This window comes from Ornithodoros turicata, chromosome 7 (genome assembly GCF_037126465.1).
Source record: "Ornithodoros turicata isolate Travis chromosome 7, ASM3712646v1, whole genome shotgun sequence".
In the NCBI taxonomy this organism is placed as follows: Eukaryota; Metazoa; Arthropoda; class Arachnida; order Ixodida; family Argasidae; genus Ornithodoros; species Ornithodoros turicata.
In genome coordinates, this window is record NC_088207.1 from 18,352,706 (window position 1) to 18,374,966 (window position 22,261).

At 43.4% G+C, this 22,261-nt stretch overlaps 2 protein-coding genes across 3 annotated transcripts in view; both read right to left on the reverse strand.

Annotated features, from left to right (window-relative positions):
- Positions 1-3,147, reverse strand: part of LOC135400270 (mannan-binding lectin serine protease 1-like) — a 48,025-nt gene extending 44,878 nt beyond the window's left edge. The window contains exon 1 of the mRNA XM_064632052.1: positions 2,868-3,147. Coding sequence (XP_064488122.1) covers positions 2,868-2,974 — 107 coding nt within the window. The 5' untranslated portion in view covers positions 2,975-3,147. The remainder of the gene's footprint in view (positions 1-2,867) is intronic.
- A 10,189-nt stretch (positions 3,148-13,336) lies between these two features.
- The window catches only part of LOC135400272 (ankyrin repeat and SOCS box protein 13-like), a 41,159-nt gene continuing 32,234 nt past the window's right edge, over positions 13,337-22,261 (reverse strand). For both annotated transcript variants that reach the window (XM_064632055.1, XM_064632054.1), the window contains exons 5-6: positions 18,032-18,226; positions 13,337-13,557 (exon numbers count right to left, since the gene is read on the reverse strand). In XM_064632055.1, coding sequence (XP_064488125.1) covers positions 13,409-13,557; positions 18,032-18,226 — 344 coding nt within the window. In that variant the 3' untranslated portion in view covers positions 13,337-13,408. The remainder of the gene's footprint in view (positions 13,558-18,031; positions 18,227-22,261) is intronic.

Consider the following 22,261-nt stretch of genomic DNA (forward strand, 5'->3'; position numbering starts at 1 on the left):
GGTCTTTGACGTTGCAGCCATGCCGTCACTCTGAGGAATTCACGCCAAGGTCAGAAGTTGTATTGCAAAGGTTCATATCGGAGGGATGTCCGGTTTGAAGCACGTGACATGCAAAGAGATGCAGACCGATGCCAAGAGAAAATCGTCGATTCTCGAAAACGACTTTGCCTGTCTGCGAACTTCATGGCTAACTGGCCACCGCTATCTTCAAGCGAAATTAAAGAAACCTTACGAAGTTATGGTGCAAGTCTGTGGGTGATATACGGCATCTCGGTTCTGACGAGAGAAATTAGCGTAACGCGCAATCCATCGCTTTAGATGGTGCTTAATGGTTAGCGCGATGGTTGCAGGGGAAGGATTAAGTATTTTTATGAAGCGTTGGAATGTCCGTTCTTGGGACAACATGCTACATAAACTCCGTAAGGTAAAAAAGGTGGTGCCGAAAGACGTCGATCCGCTAGACCCGCCCATTGATAGTCGGCCTTAATGAAGGTTGTTGTCAACCTTCGTTATTTGTCAATTGCAGGTTCACGCCTGGTATTTCAACAAACCCTTTGCGTATCCTCTCCACTACCACCACCTTTCTCGCGGAATTGAATGATGGATGTATTCGTTCAAGTAGATGCATTTTCTGGCCCTGAGGGCCTCGTATCATGCGAAGGACGTAGATGTAGTATCATTATTCATCCATCAACCGATTATCTCTCCAGCTCATCTCATGCTAGCCACTGTGCCCTGAGGCATAGTGAGCCACAAATTAAGTGGTTAATTACCTTACTAATCGTCAATACATGCTTGCTGTGTTGTAGGATACCGTAGAAGTGTTTCTTCCTTCCTTTTACCCTTCAATTTCTTTTTTTTTCTTTTTTCTTTTTTGTCGGGCGGATCTGGAGTCTACGAAAACGCGAGTGATTTTAGTTCTTTTTAGAACCACATGCATTGACACAACTACTAATCCTCTTTAACATTAAATGCCTGGGATTTCGTTTAACGCTTTATCCTCACAGTTATCTGTGCATAACCCATGTGCATGTAACTTTGAGTTAGACCGTGGCATCCCAAGTAGTTCAAAATCTTGCGATCATGGAGATGCGTGACGTAAAGCCACGAATGATCAATTAGCAATACCTTGTGACACTGTGACAAAATCGTGGCCAAAATATATGCTACGACCCCCAGCTATTCCTCACTCTGCAGGCAGAAAATTGTTGAATTATCAAATTCTCGCGGCGGAGCACATATTGGCGCAGACAGTGGCATTCAGGGGAGCATTTGCGAAGTTTCAGTGACAATTTGTGGTGCTGAAGAGTGCATTTCTGGACAGGAGACTAAATGTGGAGTGACCGCAATCTAGGAGACTAGAAGCTTTAATTACTCCCCAATGTACTGCCGTATACTTTGTGTTTTTTTAATTGGAATGTATTTTACGCGTTCCTCGCGCGTCCTCGTTAAATCGCAAATTTCGCGCGAATATGGTCACGGATACGCTCGATATTAAGTAGTCACCTTCGACCTACAGTAAGCAGGAAGCGCCGAGTAGGTTGCCAGAAATCCACAGAGCAGAAGTAACAGCACATCAAGACAACTTTACTCAGTGGTGCAGCTTTACCCAGAAAAGCATTCGCACACACACTCGCAGATTTAGACAGCGAAACTGAATTCAGAACCAGAAACAGTTTTCTCACACGGTATGGACGTCACAAGATGGGCGCTGCATCTTCCGACTCCCATCTTGAAGGGTTAACCTGCCATAACATCGACCTCTGTTTATGTGAGCGACGAACCGAACAGTGCTTCCAAACAATAGAGCCGTGAATGTAATAGGGCAGCGAAATGCCCCTTCCGTATTTTCTTCGTCTTGTTTTTCTTTTCTTTTTTTAAATTTGATTGTGCAATGACAATCCGCAGAGCGAATATATCGTGCACGTTGACTCCTGATAGGCTGTTTGATGAATGAAACAAGGTTTCGTTCGTGTAAGATGTCACTTTCTTGCATAGGTCTTGCAAATCAGTTTGCTCCCATAAACGCAGAAACATTTCCCACGCTGAAAAAGGTAATTTCTACGATATCGCGTGCCAAATAGAAGCATGCGCCTTATACAAACTGGAGCCCATAATCCAATACATATCACAACGAGAAACCACAAACAAACCAATATATATATATATATACGGCGACCCACCGTAATGAATTACAATTAAGTAACAACAGTCGATCTAAGTCCAGTCAATCCGTCCATCAATAGAGCTCCAATCGGATTCAGTCAATCCAGATATACGCTTTATCGGTGAGTATAAGCCGTTAAGAAGTTTCAGTTGGGTGATTTTAGGGGAATCGTAAGGCCCGTTTCACACGAACGTTTTCTCGTCCGTGTTTTTAACGGGAGAAAAACGGATCCATTCGAACCTACGGGGCTCGATTGCCTTTAGTTTCTCTTTTTTGAGCAAACGGACGTATAAAAGAGCACAACGGCGGCCCCCAATTCCGACTCCGTATCGCTGTCAGTCAGTCAGTTAGATGTCAGCAACGTGACGTCAGCCCCTCCCAAGCAATCATGCGATTGGCTTATCATATTTACGGAAACGTTATCGTGAAGCTTCTAGAAGCGTAGAAAAAGGAAACGGAGAAACATAGAAAATGTAGCGTTTGACAACATATAGATCGGAGGAACTCAACGACGCGAACGATACGATCGAGCTGTCAAACCAACATCAGGAAAGGCGACGACAGCCACATCGAAGGAATAAAGAGACTCACTTGGGGCGTTTCACGTTTATATACGCGGTACCGTAAACAACTTCGGACTCTTACTAAAACACGCCATTAACACGCTAGTGGATAACTCGAGGAATAACGCTCCACTCACCTGAGAACAGGGTATTCCTCGTTTGCCGCGAAGCACGTGACACACAACGAGAAGAAGAAGAAGATGAAGAAGAAGAAAAACACGTGCATAGACATCGCTTTTCCCATGGCTTCTACAGAACGGTATTACTCCCACGCTCCACACACGAGCATACTTTCGCTGCGGGTGCCGGTAGGTGCTGCGAGAGCGCGTATAGGCAGTTTTGCGCGACGTCCAAGTGGTCACCGGGACGCTTTCTGACGTGAAGCCTGCTCTTTCCGCCAATTCCGCGAACTGTGACGGCATAAACACGAGAGCCACGAAGAATAAAAAAAAACCTGTTTCCCTTCGAGATTGTCATAAAAGAAAACAACATAAAACTTTCTATCTCTTTCGCTTTTCCTCGATCGGCAACGATCGGTAAACCTTGACTCGGAAGATTTTGCCCCGCGGCTGCGTTGGCAGCGGCGTTCGTTCAGCGCATACGTGTAATCGTATATTGCTCAGAGCCGATATCGCCTTCGTATCATTCTTGATTTATTACTTCTAATACGAAATGAGTTCCGCAAATTGGTACGGCGTCGAACGTGTGAAACTCAGTCGCATTATTCAACACCCGCAAAACGTGCTGGCTGTCAGAAAAATTTATACTTTTTAGGGTACAGTCAACCCTCGGTTCCCCGAAAAATCGTTCATAAATCGAGGGATTCATAAATCGAAAATTCCAATAAGTGAGTACTATCGAGCAAATGGAACAGTATTTCCGAGTTGATATTGTGTTTATAATGCAATGTATTGTGTAATTTTGTTTTGGACCATGCCTTCCGCTGTGTCAATTGAGGTCAGGAACACTTCTGCAAAAACCCGTTTGTTGTTCGGATTTCGAGGGGTTAAGAACCGAGGTTGCAATACCTCGAAAACGTTTTGTCTGTTCAGGCGTCATTCGTAAGACCACGAATAGTCCATTAGAAGGTTTTTGTTGGCCTCGGAACGATCCGTTCATAAATTGAGGGCAAAAACGCTGGGCAACTCCTAGTTGGTTCCCAGAAATTCCATTCATTATTCGAATATCGAGGTTCATAAAACGAGGGAAAAATGCATGTAAAAAGTTTGGTTCCTCGTGCTAGTGTTCATAAAACGAGGGAATTCATAAATCGAAGGTTCATAAATCGAGGGTTGACTGTATATAAAAGGCTTGTCCCAGGGCGCATACCTTTTGAGGTACAAACGCTACACCTCCTTCGAGGTATAGTAACTTTATACCTCCTTGAAGGTATGTTATTTGAACCTCGTGGTATATAAACATATCCCCTCGAAGGTATATTTTCAAACCCGGGGTGTAATCTTGGAAGACTGGAATATTCGATCTATTTCAGCGCTATATATAAAGTGGCACTTTCATGATCCAGCTCGTAACAAAATTAGAACAAAATAACATTTAGCCACAAGTGCTTTAATAACAAGAACTACCGCAAGAAGGAAAAAGAGAAAGAAAATACTTGGACACGCACGCACACAAACGTATACCCACAAACTCATATTCGCAATGTGAAGGTGTAAAACGTAGAGGAGACTGCTTGTGCAGATTACTCGCCACGCAAGAAGCAACTTGGGAGGATTTGGTGGAGAACGGATACTGGTATAATGCATCGTGGCTTCGCAAAATGTGGGGCGCCTTCTCCCGGCGAGCAACAATATGAGTGAGGACGCGTAGGTTTTGTCATTTCAGGAAGCTCTTTCGACCGTTTTGGACACCGTAGGACTTCGGTTCTCACAGTGAGGCGACTCATTATTTCATATACCCACGTTACCGCCACCACTGGGATAGAGTATCGTCCCTGGCGATGAAACTCCCCTTTCATCATCTCCAAATAAAGTACAGTCGTTGTAGACAGAGAGACAGCAAAGAAAGGAGAGAGGCTGTGCTAAAGGTAATTGCTGTCATCAGTCTGCAGGTTCTTAGCTTCACATTTCTTCTCGGTTTTTGTCACAGTAAATTTATCTACTGGTGAAATTTTACTGCCAGTGACGCCTTCCGTCTCTGTTTCGTAGTTACGGAACGGTCGAAAATTCGCTGCGTAACAATTCGAAATTTGTATAACAGAGCCCGAGCATCTGAAACCATTTCACAGCTGTTCAGTTTTTGCTCCTCCTCCAGATTTGCAAAGGATTTGACAAATCCAGATTTAAGAAGGGATTTGATTTGGTAGGCCGAAAATAAACCACGATTTGAAATTATTTGGCGTACTCACAGAAATTTGAATCCGGCACTTGATTTGATTTAGTGTCCTCTTCAAAATGAGAATTTCTACTCGTATTATATGCGATTTGTTTTGTGAAACCCATGGCATTGCTCCGGATAACGGTTTTGAAAACTCGACAAACCAATCGCGCTTTTCCTTTGAAGTGGCCGATATTACTCTAGCCCAATTTGGGTTTGACTATAGCGATAGGAGAGAGAGAGGCGCAAGGACGAAACTTCTCTTTTTCTTCTTTTAATTTCGTGTTAGCGCCGCGAAGCAACTGTGGCTATGAGCGGCGTGTAGGGACGCGGACAGATGGAGAGAGGACACCAGAAAGGAGTTGGGGGACAGGGGTGTTAGTATGCATCCTGGGCTCACTTCAAAGGGAAACTGTGCCGATATTAATCTCGCAAGAGAACCCACACTGTAAAAACAGAGCTTCACCGCACAGCACGACAGCCAACCATCATCCCACATGACAACGTTCTCTCCTTTGATTTGATGAAAACGAGGGGCGTACGCCATTTTTGTGGCAATTATGAACCGCATGATGCCACAAAAATGGCGTAAGCCCCTCGTTTTCAGCAGATCAAGGGAAAGAACGCTGCCCGGTGGGGATGATTGTTGGCTAGGAGCGTGCTATGTGGTGAAGCTCTGCTTTTAGAGTGCAGAAAAACCTTAGACAGCACGGTCAGACAGCGCAGCACTACCTTGGATGCCACCAACGAGTTTTAACCCACTCGGCTATGACGCTGCTACGAGGAAGCTGGCAATAAAGCATGATAAGAATCGTGAGACAAGCAACACAGACCGTTTTTGAGGAATTTGTGTGTGTGTGTGTGCGCTTTCAGTGTCCGTGCCCCTCGATTGTTACCATGCTTCGATTTGACAACATCCTTTCGGATCGTCTTCGTAGAGCGTTCCCGATCTAGCCAAACGCGTTATTGGCAGTAGGCCGCTGCACTCGATGTTCGATTGGGATGTTACTATACAAAATTTGTCACGAATTTCCAGACTTCATGAAGAAGACCGAGAGACACGGACACAGAAGGGGACAACACACGTAGGTTCTCAGACACAGCAATAATTTATTGGTTCATCTCAACTTAAAAGCTAAAAATCTTCGAAGGGGTGCGAGAGGGATAAAAGAAGCATTATACTAACTACGTTTCCCCTGGTGGCAATCTCCAAGGATTCCCGAAACAACCTTCGGTGTGCGTAGCGTTCCCACGCAAGTACTGTAGTGTAGTGCAAGGCTGGCAACCTTTACAATCCCGTAAATGATCTACCAGTTCCGAAGACCCGGCCATTCTTTCATCGTTTGCTGCATGTTCCCTAATCCGGTCATTGAGGCACCGGCGCGTCTGGCCAATGTACACAAAGCCGCACTCAAGGGGAATAGAATACACAACGTTTTGCTTGCAAGGAACAAAAGGCTTCAAAAGGCACATTCAGATTTAGAGCTGAGGGGGGGGGGGGGGGGGGGGGGTCAAACGACTTAATTTAAAGGCATTGGAAAAAACAACTTTGATATTATAGTATTTAGCGACAGCAATAATGTTGTGAGCAACTGCATGGAGATAGGGAATTACAGCAACATTACGAGAGTTTACATCATTCTATTACATTGTATTACATCTATGACATTATTCTTACATTGGATCTATACCCGCTAGCCTGCGCCCTTTCCCTTGTTTCTTTAATTTCCTGGCTTGTTTGACTCAAAGATACACTCTAAAAAGACATGGTGGTGGTGGTGGTGGGTGGTGGAAGGGCTTGCCGTTGTCGGCCTCACGTAGGTGGGCAACGTCACGACTGACGCCCTGGGGGAATGTGCGTCCTGGGCCGACTTCTAAGGGAACTGTGCCGACATATGTCTGAAAGCGTCTGAGGAAAACCCAGGAAAAACCCCAGACAGCACAGCCGGCACCAAGATTCTAAAAAGAGAGCTTCACCGCATAGCACGCTCTTAGCCAATCATTTTCCCGAATGACAAAGTTCTCTCCTTCGATTTGATGAAAACGGGGGAAGGGGGGGAGGGCGTGCGCCATTTTTGTGGCAATTATGAACTGCATAATGCCACAAAAATAGTGTGCGCCCCCAATTTTCAGCAAATCAGGGGAAAGAATCATGTTACTCGGGATGATGGTCGCCTAGGAGCGTGCTATGTGGTGAAGTTTATTTTTAAGAGAAGGCATTCCCTTAGAAGCCGGCCCAGGACGCACATTCCCCAAGGGCGTCAGTTGTGACGTCGCCATCTATGTGAGGCCGACAACGGCGAGCCCTTTCACCAGCACCACCATCACTCACTTTATTTTTAAGAGTGTACGGGTGTCTCCCCAATGTCTCGAAGTGTGGTTGTCCATACGCAGCGAATGACGTCAACAATTTGGTGGCAGGATGCAATTCGGTTGGAAGTGTGAAAAAAATGCAGAAAGTGAGTCTGTTGTTGATTCTTATGTTATGGGTTAAAGGAGGTAAGAGCTAGAGCACTGCACGGGCTTAATTTTGAGGCCAGTGCCCGGCTGCCACGGCCCTCACCCGACCCGGGCCCGACGTCTTCTATAGATTTCCAGCCCGAGCCCGACTCCGCCGGCCCGGGCCCAGCACGTACCCGACTGTTTCCATGCTTAGGCCCGGTCCGAGCCCATCTCTGCTCCATGTGTTCTCGAGGCTCGGAGGCGTATTTAGATTTACTAAAGAGCACAAATGGTACCGTGATCGCAACTCGAGCAGAGCCGTATATTAAAAGGGAGTCTGGCCCAGACTTGTACGTATCTTGAGTACGTACTCAAAATACAGTATTTTAAATACTTTTTCCGGTATTTTGGTACTCTACTCAATACTTTTTGCGACAAGTATTTTTAATGTATTTGAAATACCTTTTTCGGTATTTGCTACTCAGTATTCAAAATACTTTCCTTCCTCGTCAAGCCATATCCAACGCGCTCCCCGCCGTGCCGAGATTTTCAGCTCACTGGAATTTAACCCCATTTTTCTTTGTTTTCTTTTTTTTTCGGGAATTCGCGAATCTGTCATTTATCCTCTTGTACAATAGGCTGGTCCCAAGCCTGCCTTGCTTCTCAATAGCCAGCTTCGTCAGAAAACCGTTCCTATTCATATTGCCAGGTGAATCACCAGGGGATTAGGTACAAGATAATCCCGGCATTTATTTCCTTGGTCATCAAAGCAATAAACACGTGCCAGATGTTGAAAGACCCGAACCGACATACAGGAGGGGTTACGAAGTTTTGGGTCAGAACATATCCACAAAGTTTACTTGGGTTCACCAAAGTTCAAACATAACTTGACACCAAGACGTTGCAAATGAAAGATATGCATGGCTGATGAAGTTTATTCCTTTCATTTGTAAGGCCACGTTCAGAATACGCGTTTCACTTACTGCTAATACTAAAGTACTTTAAATAGTATCTTAAATACTTCTTAGGGTATTTAGTACTCTACTCAAATTACTTTCAGTTTTGAGTATTTTGTACTCTATTTCAAATACTTTTTCCGTAGAGTATTTAGTATCTTATTTTAAATACTTTTGCGCAGTATTTTGTACAAGTCTGGTCTGGCCATTGGGAGGAGTCACAAAAAGAGGCTCGACCTGTCAATCACAGTTTCGCTCCTCTGATTGGTTTGCTTTTTACCAAGGGGGTCGCCATGATACCTTACTGCCACCCAAAATGGCGACGAAAACAAACAGTGGTGAAGTGGAGATTTCGAGACAAAAATTTTTCACGGACTACTCTGATTTTACGCTGCAAATGTACATTTTCATATACGTTCCTTGGAAATCAGTTTCAACGTACGCTCATCCATCGATATCTAACCGAAAATAATACGTTTTGTCGCCGATGTTAGGCCTAGTGAACACGGCGATCACAGCGAAATCGTAACCAAAACGGCACTGTGCTGTACAATCTTATATTTAATTGATGGATTTCATGGATATAAACATTCCTGCCTCTTATATTCGAACTATCCATGTAGATTTGTTTGAAAATCATACCGACAACAGAATGTGTCCCAACAGGTGGTTCTGCCGGCAGTGGTACAACGACGGAAGCAGATGACAATTCCCGACGTGCCTTACGCTCCCTAGGTGGCGCTCATCAAATTTGCGCTAACAATCCACTACTTTTGCAGATTGCGAGAGGTATCCATTTCAATCTCATCCAATCCACTTGCTACCCAAAATGGCGCTGCCCGTGTTGGATAAGGGGGCAAATAGTGAGGATAAGCTGATTGATAGCGCCCCATATTTCAAGATTTCATTGGTCGGAAAGCTAAAAAAGTGGGTGGAGCTTCAGGTATAGGCATGACCCATTAATGGCCAGACTCCCTTTTAATATACGGCTCTGGACTCCAGCGAAGCCGTAGCCACCTAGCGGTGGAAGTGGCAACCCTCGAGTCCAGCAGAGCCGTATATTAAAAGGGAGTCTGGCCATTAATGGGTCATGCCTATACCTGAAGCTCCACCCACTTTTGGATACCAGAAATGGATACCTCTCGCAATCCGCAAAAGTAGTGGATTGTTGGTGCAAATTTGATAAGCGCCACCTAGGGAGCGTAAGGCACGTCGGGAATTGTTGTCTGCTTCCGTCGTTGTACCGCTGCCGGCAGAACCACCTGCTGGGACACATTCTGTTGTCGGTATGATTTTTAAACAAATCTGCATGAATAGTTGGAATATAACAGGCAAGAATGTTTATATCCATGAAATACAGCTGTTAAATATAAGATTGTACAGCACAGCGCCGTTTTTGTTATGATTTCGTTGTGATCGCCGTGTTCACTAGGCCTAACACCGGCGACAAAACGTATTATTTTCAGTTAGATATCGATGGATGAGCATAAGTTGAAACTGATTTCCGAAAAATTTATATTAGGATGTACATTTGCAGCGTAAAATTTTTAACCTGGCAGTCTGTTAGTCTGTTAATTTTTAACAGACTAACCTGGTCTGTGAAAATGTTTTGTCACGAAATGTTTTGTCCGGTTATTAGAGAGTTTTAGGAGACCGTTGTTAACGTGGCTTGCGTCGAACCGTATCAACCGGATCCAATCAGTGGATAAGATTCTGAGTCACGCGCGACTACGATTGGTTCCGATAGACACGATAACCTGATCAACGGTATACTAAAACTCGCTATTTGCTCGCTCTGCCGGTAGGAAGATGATACCGGCAGACTTTTGCCGGTATCTGTGGCTCAACGCCTTTCATAGAGGCTTTTACAGGGTTTTCCTTTCAACATTCCACTACAGCTTGAAGAAATTTGGAGCACAGACCCAACTCCGTAGTCACCAGTCGTTTTCTTAGTTATTCATTATTATTATCATTGTTGTCTTGAGCGAGTTACGCTGTTTCCTTCTTTCTCTCTCTCTGTATACTCTCCACCCCTCACCCACTTTCCCTTTCCCGCGAATATTTCCTCCTTTCCCTCTATTGCACCTCCTCTCCCTCAGCCGGTATTTTTCACTACGAAAGGTGGCAACCCTATCTCTGGACGTGTGCGAATATTCGAAATTTCAAATGTTTCCGATATTATATTCGTATTGGAAAATTTGATATTCCGCTATTCGGAGATTTCTAATATTCTTTTTTGTTTCTTCTAATATGATGGCAGCTTACTAACCAAGTTGTTTGCAGGTTGAGCGCTTGTATTTGTACTTTACGGTAACAGCGACGAACATGAATGCGTAGAAGAGCTGCCAAGCGACGCGCGGAACTCTGTGAATGCGCCGCTGCACGTTCGCTAACGTGTAACTGAAACCGAAACTAGCACACAGTTGGTGCTCAGTACACCGAAACGACCGAAACTACGATAACCGTCAGGCACAATCGCGGCTTTAGTGAATTGCCAATTAGAGTCACTAAATAAGCTACGATTCATTTCATACGTGGCTTATTTAGTGACTCTATTGCCAACGATCTCTGAACCTGTGAACTCTGTGAGGCCTACATTTCGGTTGAATTATAGTTAAATAGCGAAATTTTGTTCGTGTTGAGCTGTCGTTGTTTACCGTACCACCGCGTGCGCAGTCGGAAAACCCGCGCGCCTCAAACCGTGTCTTTTTTTTTTTTTTCAGTCTTGATTTGTGGTGGTGACCCTTTTGAGTTGCTACATACCCTGGAGCTTGATCCAGACATCAGCGACGTATAATCGTATCATATGGTCGCGTACGTGCGATGACGAGGATAATCGAGGCGTGGGATGTGACGATATTTCCACATACTTTCTAACGCCCGCGTTGTGCGACCGCGTGTTCAAAATGCCAACTAGGACGACAATAATGCTGCAAAATCATTTAAAGCTCACTTTTGTTACAGATGAGATCAAGACCTATATATGGCCTTACACGTAATGAATCAAGCGAATGTCGTGTAAACGATCACGTATGATAAAGATAAGCGCACCAGTGGTTTATCCAGAATCCAAAGCATGGAGGCGTGTCGGAAAAAATGGGGGGGGGGGTCATTATTATAGTTACGTCATTACAGGTTAACATATCATTACCGACATGTGTCTAAAGCTGAAACCGTGGGCACCCCTTGTAGGGGGTACACAGGTGAAAAAGTTAGGGGGGTGTCACTGGACATTTGGGGGTGTAGGTAGGGTCTGGATAAATCACTCAGCGCAGTCAAACAGTATCGCAGACGATCGCGATATAGCCAGGCCCATAATGGACCAATTGGGTCCTGACAGATGGCGGACATACATGCTATGACAAAGTACAGTAGAAACAGCCACACCTATTCGGGTGAATTTGGTCTTGTACCTTTTTTAACCAATGTTCGTTTCCATTCTGCGGTAATATAGTTGAAGCTGAACGGGATGAAAGACAGGGTTACGGGGCACTCAGAGCCAAGTGCTGCGACGACCCACCACCCTCCTGCCCCCACCTTCCAACGTCTCTTTATATACTATAATGTCAAGTTTCATGCTAATCGAAGAGAGAGAAAAAAAAAACAAGAAACCTGTGGCATGCAGTACGGGCTTACTGAAGGGAGGGGAACTCCGTTATTTCTAGCGGATTTCACGATTTCTTATTACTCGATCTATGAAGGGCATTCATTACGGTTTCACACCAGATTTTATTGCGGAAACTTTATGCACATGGGGTTCGTGGACCAATACATGTATGGCTAAAGAATTTTCTGGAAGGTACAACGCAGATTCTATGTGTTCAAAGGATCTCGTTGATGTTTAGCCCCTTCAACATATGTAAATGATCTGTATTGAGCATTTTCACAGTCTGTTTTATCTATAGGCCGATGACACTGTTTTAGCCTTTGTTCACGTCAACTTGCCTCTTGCAGCAGAATGCTTGCCCACCATGGGATTGATATCACGAGAATGATGTATACTACTAGATTAATTGAAAAAAAAAAAGAACATTGTGTCTCATAAAACAAAGAAAAGCAAGCCAACAAAAAGGCGACATTTCCAAATTCCCGGCTGCCTTCTGACATGATATATAGATAATGAATAAGGCCCGCGATTCCGTGATTCCGCGAAATTTCATGGAATTCGGAATTAATCGCGGAATCCTTCGTTTGGCACAGAGTTTCACGGGATCCTTTCTTTTTAAGGGTGTGTGGATATTAGAGTTCTCCAATTCGAATCGAATATCAATCAGTCGAAGTATACGATTCGCGAATCGAAATACCCAATATTTGGGTTTCCGGATAATTTGACTATTCGCCGAATACGAACACCTCCCGAAAGTGGGCTTCACCTGACGCTTCCCTGCATGAGGTGAAGCCGCCCCTACAAAATTGAAGCCTGCTATACGAAATTGTTTATACTGCAGGACAAAACAGACAGATTGTAGTTTAGCTTAGGATAACATTAGCCCAAGTTTATTGTGCATACTTCACTTGAGGAATGGGAGGCGTCCCTCCCGTATGCAGTTTAGCGGTAGCAGTGGGGGATTTTGATTTGGGAGGTTGCCTTCAAGAAGTTAAGACTTTTAAATAATGGCTACAGCCCAAGAACAAAAAGGGGTGTACTAAAAATGTAACTTCCCCAGGGCATGTATTGTAAACTCCTTCCTATGAAGTTCCTATGAACTCTGTAGATGCTGAAAGATCTTTCAGCAGGCACAAATTCAGAGCACACGTTGATTTCAGAGTTTTATTCCCCAAATTGGGAAAAAAAATATTTCCCGAAATCTTCAGGCTCTACTTGTAATGTTTTAGAATTCTATAATCACACCTAGTGAGAGGACAGGAACTATAAATAGACAAGTATATAATACATAATGTACAGACACGGTACAACAGGGTTACACGTATACTTCCATGATTCATGCGCATTCCTTTAGGGTACCGTGACCCACATACACCAGCATGACAGTCGGAAGGGAGTGGAAATCCCTGAGTTGCCTCAACCTGCGGGGCCCCAGGACAGCCCTAATACGCCGCCTGCAGCTGTCCTTCAGGCTCAATGGTACGCCTGAAACAAGGAAAAAGCAGTATAGTAAGTCCTTGACACATCTTCTGTGCACGTGACATGACAACAACAACTTTATTGCTAGATGATGGATGGGGAGTTTCATCATCAGGGGCAGTACTCTACCCCATTGCTTGCATTGACATGAATACTTATTGTACCATATGGAAATGCCTATATCTTAGATAATGTTGATTGAAGTGCCTCAGTTGCCTCAATTAACTTTTTTCCTTACCGGTTCGATGGATTTTTTACCCCCTCTACGTTTAGGATTAGACTTTTTTTGGGTGAAATACCTCCCCCAGATTTGAGGGTAGAAGTCAAGTGATATTTCTAGATCAGTAACTTTGGGGTGGAATTAAATCCCCTCACCGTCCCCCCCCCCCTCCCCGGCCTAGCCAATGAAGACATGGCCTTCACAAGCTGGAAAAGGGAGGAAGCCTCGGGAAAGAAAGAAAGCCTCGGGAGAAAGCCTCGTGGCAAAAGTGTGCGTGTCTTCGACTGAAAATGGGGAAACGTGCGGCGATATCTCGCAGTTCCTGCATGTCCGCAAGCGGAAGTAACACGTTTCTGCCAATCGGAGTGAAACACGTGGTGGCACTCATCACGTGTCTATCGTGAAGGCGAAGGAGGGTGTTTCGCGCACGGGAGGTTCGGGGAGCTGTTGCAGGCATCCCAATTTCGCTACGGTTGCACTAATTGTGGGAAAACTGTTTTCGGCCGTCTAACATTCCATACCGACCAAAAACAGAAAAAAAGTTGTGTGCCTCTAGACTGCTCCTTTAATTTCAATAACCCTGAAGGTGGCTAGTTAGTCTGTCTGTGGAACACTAAGCCATGGCCCTCTCTATAGCCTTAAACGAGCAACGAGGTGACATTCAACATGGCTCGAAACCCCGTTTCATTTGTCAAGCTGTCCATCAGGAGCCACCAGTGATGGCCAGTAGTTAACTACATGTAGTTAATCTACTAGTTAAACTACCTGATTGTAGATAAAAAGTAGTTATCAACTACTTGCAGAAATGTAGTGGCAACCACTAGTTAAACTACTATTTTAAGTACCTAGCTACAGTAGTTAGGTTACTGAAGGCACCAACTACTTCCGATTTTGCCGCAAGCTACTTGTTTGATGAGAACGGAGGTGCAGAGCAATTGTGTCGTGCATGTGTACTAAATCTTCACTTTGAATGCTTGTCTAGTGAAGCCTCATTTGCTGTGAAATAATTCTGCAACTTAGTTTATCGCGTAGGTACAGAAAGAATTTCGCCGCAAGCTTTGTGTTTGACGATCGTAGCAACGGCTTGAGCCAAAGTTTATTATTGCTTGTGATTCATATTTAGGTGTCCAAGAACAATACAAGGGATTGGTGTTGGTGGATAACGTTAAGTAGTTATAGATGTAGTTAAACTACATTGCAGTAGTTAAAAAAGTAGTTTTAACTACTCCCCCGAAAGGTAGTTAAACTACTCAATCACAAAGTAGTTAGTAGTGATAGTTAAACTACTGCAGAAGTAGTTAGTGGCCATCACTGGGAGCCACCATGCAAAATATTTTCGCTCTGCGGTGTATGTTATAACTGCGTGATTAAATTTACAAAAACACTCTGAGAAAGCAACAACGGACGGCCAACAGGATCTTTGCATGATGTAGAAATGTCCTTGTGCTTTGTTTCCTTCTTCTAAGCTCACGCGCCGCTTGTACCTGGGTTACGCCAAACGTCCCGGAGGCAGCGCTCCCCCCCCCCCCCCGATCTTCATGAAAAAAATTGTGTGGACTCTTTGTTACATATATAACATCGTCAAGAAATTTGGAAGTTCAATTATTAACTGTCTCGAGATGACAGCCCCTCAAGTTCCGCTAAATGCCGCAAACAGTATTTTACGTACGATTTTGAAGCTTCAACGAAACTCAAAAGTGTTGTATAAACTGTGCACTCTGTGCAAAGAAAAAGTTTATACAACCTAGGCATGCAAATTCACGTAATTATGATAGATTTTCTGAGATGAAGATACGGCAAAGAAAAAGTGATATTACTTTAGAGTGCTGCAAGTCCGTTTTTAGCCTGATCTTCACGAAAAAAAAAATCACGTGGTAGCGACTGCATGCGCCAATCTACAAAAAAAAAAAAAAAAAAACTGCCGTCTCAGCTGTAACGGTTTCAGAGTATAAAAATGAAGAAACGTTAATTTTGCCAAAAATGCCTACATTCATCACAAAAATTTACGCTTAGTAATAGGCAAAAATTTTCCGACAACGCAGACAGTTAGTACAACCAAAGTGTCTAACCGAAACATTTACCGGTTCAGGTTTAGGTTTACGCTAAGGGCTCAGTTCTCGTTCTGCTCCGAGAGGCAACTATAATGGTTCGAACCGGTTCACGGGCCATAGGTGGGAATGAAGCACAACAGGCAGGTTAAAGCACAGTTCTGTTTGTGTGGTACAGTACTTGCAGTGGGCAGGAAGACGTCAGCGGTCGTTCAAGATATTGAAAGATTTTCCGCAATATAAAAGACCAGATTAGTAGTGGTTACGACAGGAGCATAACCATGAATTACCGGTTTGGGTTGACTACCCCAGCACAAAGCTCATGTTGCGGTGGTTAACTAACTAACCCACCACATTGTTCGCAGAATCTCGTCAGGAACATAACAGCCAACCAAGCCTGCTACCTTGGCCTAAGTCATTGAAAGTACTCATTGCGAGTTAGAGACACGATTGGAATGGTGCGATTCAGAGCTTGGTGTCTTTATGTATATGGCACGTTATCATGTCACCATCGACTGCCACTGTGTTACCATGTCGCCGTCAGAGTGAAGTGTCTGTGAGACAAAGACAGAGCAAGTGCAAACAGAGGCTGAGACTCATTTTTGACCCACTGGCAATTTTCAAATACAATGTCAGTATGGTTGTTTTTACCTCTTTTATTCAAATGCACAAAGAAAACCAGCTTGGCATGTTCTTTTCATTCTGACCAGCATGATGGTGGCTGGCACTTTACTCTCTAAAGGGCTTATGCATGTTTGCGCATGCATGTTGGGAGTTTATCCTGAAACGTCATACACACAAACAGATGCTGTAGCTGAGCTCAGAGAGTATGCTTTCTCAATGCAATGAACAAAAAAGAACAGAAGAAGAAAAACTCAAGAAGCAAAGGAAGAAGAGAAAACTTGGAAGACCAAAAGTCACACACAGCGGTCAGCGTACATGCACTTGCCGTAATTTCACGCGTATAAGCCACACTGCAGATAATCCGCAGGACCCATTGTTAGGAACGTTTCAAAATTTTCAGGTAGATAAGCGACTGGTTTGTGCAACAAAAGAGACCACAGAGAAGGTCATAAACCCTGTGGTCCATATACCCGGGTCGGCATGGTGTACAACAAAGGAGGTCAGTTGTTCTAGTGTTCTTGGCAGAACACTAAAACAACTGACCTCCTGATCATATTGTGCCCTTGTTGCATGTTTTTCATGGATCGATGGGTCAGTGGCCTTCTAAAGGACATGAATCCTTGTCTCCACTTTCGTTAAAGCTACTTGGAGGAAGGCACCAGGAAGGTCAGTCTACTCAGTCAGTTGGGTGCGCCCCTGTTACACGTTGTTCGTGCATTGGCATGGTGGTACTGTTCCCGAGACACTGTCGGCCCTTTCGTTAAAAACGGCGTATGGGAAAAGTACCAGGAGAAAATAGTCATCAGATAAGCCGCACCGGTGGATAAGCTGCAGACCGCCCGTGAGAAAAAAAAATTGTGCTACCCATAATTAGTTTTCGCTACCCATATTGGGTGAATGTCCTTTATGTTTAGAGCCTGAAGTTTTCGGGAAATATTCTTTTTCTAAATTCGGGGGGTAAAAATCGGGTAAATAAACATGTGCACTAAATTTATGCGAATTCGGGTGAAAAAACTTCCATTACGCTAAAATCGGGGAGAAATCAGGCTCAGTTATTCAAACTAACTGTAGCGGTTTGGTACAAACGTGATGCAACTACATTTTGCTGCCAAACAAGTAACATGGTGCATACCTACAGACATCCCAGAGAGGGCAATTTGCCAGGTAAAAATCAGGTTTTCACCCTAAAGGGGCAACCTTCAATTCGGGGTGCAAATTCGGGGAGGAATCGGGTAAAACCCTAAAACTTCAGGCTCTATTTATGTTTTCACAAGCCCACGTACAGAGGTTGAGAGGTGCCAGGATCTGATTTTTCAGATGCCGTTGAAGATTGCAAGAAGATTTGAAGATCTCATTTCCAGAGAATGCGTGTTGCCTACTTTTGACTTGAAGTATGCAACAAGCAGCGACAAAATATGGTAATGCCGTGTAGCAGTTATACTCCTGGGCAGAAGTCAAATGACACAGCAGGAAATCCAGGACGCCCACAACTGTTTGCTCTTTTGTTACCCGTCACAGATTGTGATTGCCCCATTCTGCCATATGAACGAGTTGATCGTTGTAACTATTGTTTAGGTTACATACTTACGCTCGTGTTCAAGGATCTTGGCATATAACTTCCCGTTGGGCCGTTGCATCAGCTGGCGTGGAGTCAGACCACGGTTGTTTGTCATGTAGACACTTGCCCCATATTCCAGAAGCAGGCATCCAAGTTCTTCACTCTCATTCGTAGCTGCTATGTGAAGTGGTGCCTGATGAATTTTCAAGGCATTTACATCTGCTCCTGTAAAATATTTTTTTTTTTAGGGTGAAACAATACAAGGACAGGCCGAACACTCCAGATGCAGATTTAACCAAAACAAAACGCAAAAGAAATAAGGATCGTGTATCGCAGTGACTCATTCGAAAAGGTACCTTGGTGATTCCATCTCAACTCAGGCAAGGTCAGTGATTTTTGTTGTAAAAATATATGTTGTAGCCTGACTCAGATTAAGAATGCAACAGCAATATTTTTTCTCTAGTTGCCGTAGTTCCAGAGAAAAAAAATAAAAAATCCGGATGAATATGGCAGGTCCGATGCACTTTCATGCATCGTGTATCGTAGTGACTCATTCGAAAAGGTACCTGGGTGATTCCATCTCAACTCAGGCAAGGTCAGTGATTTTTGTTGCAAAAATATATGTTGTAGCCTGACTCAGATTAAGAATGCAACAGCAATATTTTTTCTCTAGTTGCCGTAGTTCCAGAGAAAAAAAAAAAAATCCGGAAGAATATGGCAAGTCCGATGCACCTTCATGCATAGTGATTTTGGCATTCAATATATTCTCAATGGAACCCGTTCACGGCTTTGAATTTTTTTCCTCGCACTGTCAAATATGTTGGCTTCTAGCACATGGGTTCAATGCCGATGGGTGTTTCGTTATTTTGCAGCTAAAAATACACAAAAATGGCGCTGCCAATGAAAATCGCTCATATTCTTGCACCTATTACAGTACATCTGTACGTGCTGGTGAAACGAGAAAGGTATCGCCATGTAGTGGAGACTGAGCTCTATAATTTGGTATCAAATTTAAGCTGCAGATTGTTGACACGCATGAAGGCGTCTACCACACGTGACATTGGAAAAAATGTGGCTCTTGATCACCAAAATTTGAAAAGAAAAACGAAAAAAAAAAAAACTTCAAATATTCTTAAAGCTTTGTACGCACCTGTTTCCGTATATGCTATTTGAGCACACAGAAAATCGAATGTTTCTTTTCTGCACAATAAAAGTCAGAGCGTGCCACAGTTTTCAGTGTTGGACTGTGGTGCATGCGCTGACCGTGGAAGCGCTGCAAGAAGTTCACTGGTCGATATTTACAGTTAGTCAGAGACAGTTACAGTTATGAGTAACTCTGTCACTCTACAGCTACTTCCCCAACTCACAAAAGCAAACAGCCAGAATCAACAATTTTTGTTTCAAATTCCATGCTAGTGCAAGGCAAGCATGTATGTGTTGCACCTGAGAAATACTAGCTGTCACATAAAGTTCATGTTTGTACATTAGCACTCAATTCTTTTTCACAAAGCTAAGCTGCTGACATAATGAATGTTTCTGTGACAATAACTCCCTTTAGTAAAGCAGAGATCAGTGTTAAATTCAAGTAAAAGGACCGCTGATCTCGATTCAAATGCCAAACTGGGCCGATCATGTAGCTCAATTGAACCTTAATTGTTTCTCTTTTAAGTTCACAGTGTGTAGCAACACTGCTACGAAACTCATCGCATCACCTGTCTGTCGCATATTTATGCGGATCTACCAACACTGCCTTCACAATCTACGCTGGCGGAGCTGACAAGCTCCTCTTCATAGCATAGGTGTCCTATCCAACCTCATGACATGGATTCAAGCATACGTGACCAGCCATACGATAGTTTGATACGATTCATAGTTTGATTGACAGGCTCCTTAGAAGTAAAATCCGGAGTTCCTCAAGGATCAGTATCAGGATTTCCTGCTATTCTTGGTTTATGTAAAAGACCTGCCAGAGTTTTTGGGCTGTGATGTTTCTATATGCATGCTTGCAGGTGACTGCATTTATTTACTCAGGCTTTGACAATTAATGACCACGAACTCTTAGATCAACGTCTTAAGCGTCTCGGTGCTCCCTCAATCCCACAAGAACAGTGTACATGTGCGTAACGACAAAAAGTGAACTGTTATCCTTATCGTTATCCTGAATGTTATTGTTATAATATCTGTAACACAGTTATTACTAAAGTAGATGAATATAATTGTCTTGGCGTAACACTAACCAGCAAATTGTCATTCGTGAAACATATAGATAGCGTATGTTTTTTAGTTTTATTAGCTTGTCCATAAACAGCGCGATGGCCTTCTAACACAGTTTTACAGCAAGAAAGAAATTGTACTTAGTAAACCAGAAACTACAGAACATATCTAAGGTCCTCATGATAACTGCATACAAGGCAACAATTTGTTTCACACTATGATTACGTCGTGATAGTATGGAACCCCCCAGGGCTGAAACAGCGTAAACAAATTTAAAAAATTTGAAGATTGGATGCTCGATTCATTTTTAATGGATATAATATGTGCTGCTCTCCGTCACAGATGCCTACAGAGACCAGACTACCAGCATTGCCTCATCGAAGGAAATGTACTAGACCTAAATTTATGTACCTACTGTACAACCACAAGTTAGTCGTACTCCCCGACCAGTGTTTACCCGAGACACAAACCAGACATACGCAGCGTCAACCTGCACTTAAAATAATATAAGCTCATGTCTCTTGGGGCCGTAAAGCCACCGTCAATGTATAAGAACATGATGTCAGACGTTTCGAGTGATTTTGTTGGAAAAACATGCCAAATGACAGTAATATTTGGTCAGGGTCATTCAAGGACCACCTTCGACACATTTCCAAAATTTTGGAGAAGCTTGTTCAGCTCAACTTGCCCATCAAGCTCAGCAAATCTCACTTCTGCAGGAAACAGCTGGAATACCTAGGAGAGGGCCGTAGACACCATGGGTGTCGTATGACGAGACAGTTAAGACAGTTACCAAGTGTCAAGCTCTGCGAAATATCAGAGAACTACATTGTTTTCTGGGCATGAGTTGCTGATACCCAGTGATGGCCACTAACTACTTCTACAGTAGTTTAACTATAAGTACTAACTACTTTGCGATTGAGTAGTTTAACTAGTAGTTCAACTACTTTTCAGGGGAGAAGTTAAAACTACTTATTTAACTACTGCAATGTAGTTTAACTACATCTATAACTACTTAACGTTGTCCATCAACACCAATCCCTTGTAGTGCTCTTGGACACCTAAATATGAATCACAAGCAATGATAAACTTTGGCTCAAGCCATTGCTACGATCGTCAAACACAAAGGTTGCAGCGAAATTCTTTCTGTGCCTACGCGATAAACTAAGTTGCAGAATTATTTCACAGCAAATGAGGCTTCACTAGACAAGCATTAAAAGTGAAGATTTAGTACACATGCACGACACAACTGCTCTGCACCTCCGTTCTCATCAAACAAGTAGCTCCAGGTAAAAGTCGGAAGCACAATCGTGCCGCAAAGCTTGCGGCAAAATCGGAAGTAGTTGGCGCCTTCAGTAACCTAACTACTGTAGTTAACTACTTAAAATAGTAGTTTAACTAATAGTTGCCACTACATTTCTGCAAGTAGTTGATAACTACTTTTTAAATACAATCAGTTAGTTTAACTACATGTAGTAAATACTGGCCATCACTGCTGATACCAACAAATCATACAGAACTGCACTGAGGTGACCAGACTGCTAAACAATTTGAAGCAAAAAGGAGTTAAATGGTCCTATACTCCAGAATGTGAAATAGCACATATAATGCCTCTTATAAAGATAACAAGAAATGTATGGCAAATTACACTGGTCTATCTAGGACAGAGTTTCTTGCTCCCTGGTGGAGAATGCATGCTTCACCGGTTGGCCTCTAGCAGAATCGTGTGTTCCACTTGAGTTGGATTGAGTTTGACCAGGTTGAACCGTAAGCTACTAGGCCCTGTGTATATTGACTACAATTAGGGCCGGACTTTTTCGGGTGTTATTTTTGGCCAAATTCGGGGGGTAAATATCGGGTGATATTTTTCATTTGAAAATTTGGGTGTATTCGGGTTAAATCCCGTTACGGCATATTCTGTCGTCAGGAATTCGGGTGTGTTCGGGTGATTTTTTATTTTTTTTTGTTTAATAGAAATTTGTCTTAACATGGAACTAATGTTTAGCAATGTTATCAAACTTTATTTTAATGCATGCTTCTGAGTGT